Source organism: Phytophthora sojae (assembly GCF_000149755.1).
Source record: "Phytophthora sojae unplaced genomic scaffold PHYSOscaffold_3, whole genome shotgun sequence".
NCBI lineage: Eukaryota > Oomycota > Peronosporomycetes > Peronosporales > Peronosporaceae > Phytophthora > Phytophthora sojae.
Window position 1 is genome coordinate 4,068,415 of NW_009258117.1, and position 2,086 is coordinate 4,070,500.

General features: G+C 58.8%; 1 protein-coding gene across 1 annotated transcript; it reads left to right on the forward strand.

The window, feature by feature from the left end:
• Positions 1 to 89: 89 nt before the first annotated feature.
• PHYSODRAFT_328658 (hypothetical protein) lies at positions 90 to 1,765 on the forward strand (the record flags this gene model as incomplete). The annotated part of the gene is made up of 4 exons (XM_009524977.1): positions 90 to 572; positions 654 to 797; positions 839 to 958; positions 1,040 to 1,765. 4 exons carry the CDS (start codon positions 90 to 92, stop codon positions 1,763 to 1,765), a joined length of 1,473 nt encoding a protein of 490 aa, XP_009523272.1.
• Between the last annotated feature and the right edge of the window lie 321 nt (positions 1,766 to 2,086).

The window sequence follows — 2,086 nt, forward strand, 5'->3', positions numbered from 1 at the left end:
GGTCTGCGCGGGACGAATTGGAGAAGGAGCGAGGAGAAACTGTCCGAAGTGAGCCACACCGTGCACAACGACTTGCCGACAGAAGGCGAATGCGAACAAGCGCCGAACAAGATTCGTTCTCCGAGCCAAGCAGCGTATTCGATCGACGAGCTGCGAGCTCATCTTGGGCGGTCTGCATCTTGGCCGGTCTGCGCGGGACGAATTGGAGAAGGAGCGAGGAGAAACCGTCCGAAGTGAGCCACACCGTGCACAACGACTTGCCGACAGAAGGCGAATGCGAACAAGCGCCGAACAAGATTCGTTCTCCGAGCCAAGCAGCGTATTCGATCGACGAGCTGCGAGCTCATCTTGGCCGATCTGCATCTTGGGCGGTCTGCATCTTGGGCGGTCTGCGCGGGACGAATTGGAGAAGGAGCGAGGAGAAACTGTCCGAAGTGAGCCACACCGTGCACAACGACTTGCCGACAGAAGGCGAATGCGAACAAGCGCCGAACAAGATTCGTTCTCCGAGACAGGCAGCGTATTCGATCGACGAGCTGCGAGCTCATCTTGGGCGGTCTGCATCTTGGGCGGTCTGCGCGGGACGAATTGGAGAAGGAGCGAGGAGAAACTGTCCGAAGTGAGCCACACCGTGCACAACGACTTGCCGACAGAAGGCGAATGCGAACAAGCGCCGAACAAGATTCGTTCTCCGAGCCAAGCAGCGTATTCGATCGACGAGCTGCGAGCTCATCTTGGGCGGTCTGCATCTTGGCCGGTCTGCGCGGGACGAATTGGAGAAGGAGCGAGGAGAAACCGTCCGAAGTGAGCCACACCGTGCACAACGACTTGCCGACAGAAGGCGAATGCGAAGAAGCGCCGAACAAGATTCGTTCTCCGAGCCAGGCAGCGTATTCGATCGACGAGCTGCGAGCTCATCTTGGCCGATCTGCATCTTGGGCGGTCTGCATCTTGGGCGGTCTGCGCGGGACGAATTGGAGAAGGAGCGAGGAGAAACTGTCCGAAGTGAGCCACACCGTGCACAACGACTTGCCGACAGAAGGCGAATGCGAACAAGCGCCGAACAAGATTCGTTCTCCGAGCCAAGCAGCGTATTCGATCGACGAGCTGCGAGCTCATCTTGGGCGGTCTGCATCTTGGCCGGTCTGCGCGGGACGAATTGGAGAAGGAGCGAGGAGAAACCGTCCGAAGTGAGCCACACCGTGCACAACGACTTGCCGACAGAAGGCGAATGCGAACAAGCGCCGAACAAGATTCGTTCTCCGAGCCAGGCAGCGTATTCGATCGACGAGCTGCGAGCTCATCTTGGGCGGTCTGCATCTTGGGCGGTCTGCGCGGGACGAATTGGAGAAGGAGCGAGGAGAAACCGTCCGAAGTGAGCCACACCGTGCACAACGACTTGCCGACAGAAGGCGAATGCGAACAAGCGCCGAACAAGATTCGTTCTCCGAGCCAGGCAGCGTATTCGATCGACGAGCTGCGAGCTCATCTTGGCCGATCTGCATCTTGGGCGGTCTGCATCTTGGGCGGTCTGCGCGGGACGAATTGGAGAAGGAGCGAGGAGAAACTGTCCGAAGTGAGCCACACCGTGCACAACGACTTGCCGACAGAAGGCGAATGCGAACAAGCGCCGAACAAGATTCGTTCTCCGAGCCAGGCAGCGTATTCGATCGACGAGCTGCGAGCTCATCTTGGGCGGTCTGCATCTTGGCCGGTCTGCGCGGGACGAATTGGAGAAGGAGCGAGGAGAAACGGTCCGAAGTGAGCCACACCGTGCACAACGACTTGCCGACAGAAGGCGAATGCGAAGAAGCGCCGAACAAGATTCGTTCTCCGAGCCAGGCAGCGTATTCGATCGACGAGCTGCGAGCTCATCTTGGCCGATCTGCATCTTGGGCGGTCTGCATCTTGGGCGGTCTGCGCGGGACGAATTGGAGAAGGAGCGAGGAGAAACTGTCCGAAGTGAGCCACACCGTGCACAACGACTTGCCGACAGAAGGCGAATGCGAACAAGCGCCGAACAAGATTCGTTCTCCGAGCCAAGCAGCGTATTCGATCGACGAGCTGCGAGCTCATCTTGGGCGGT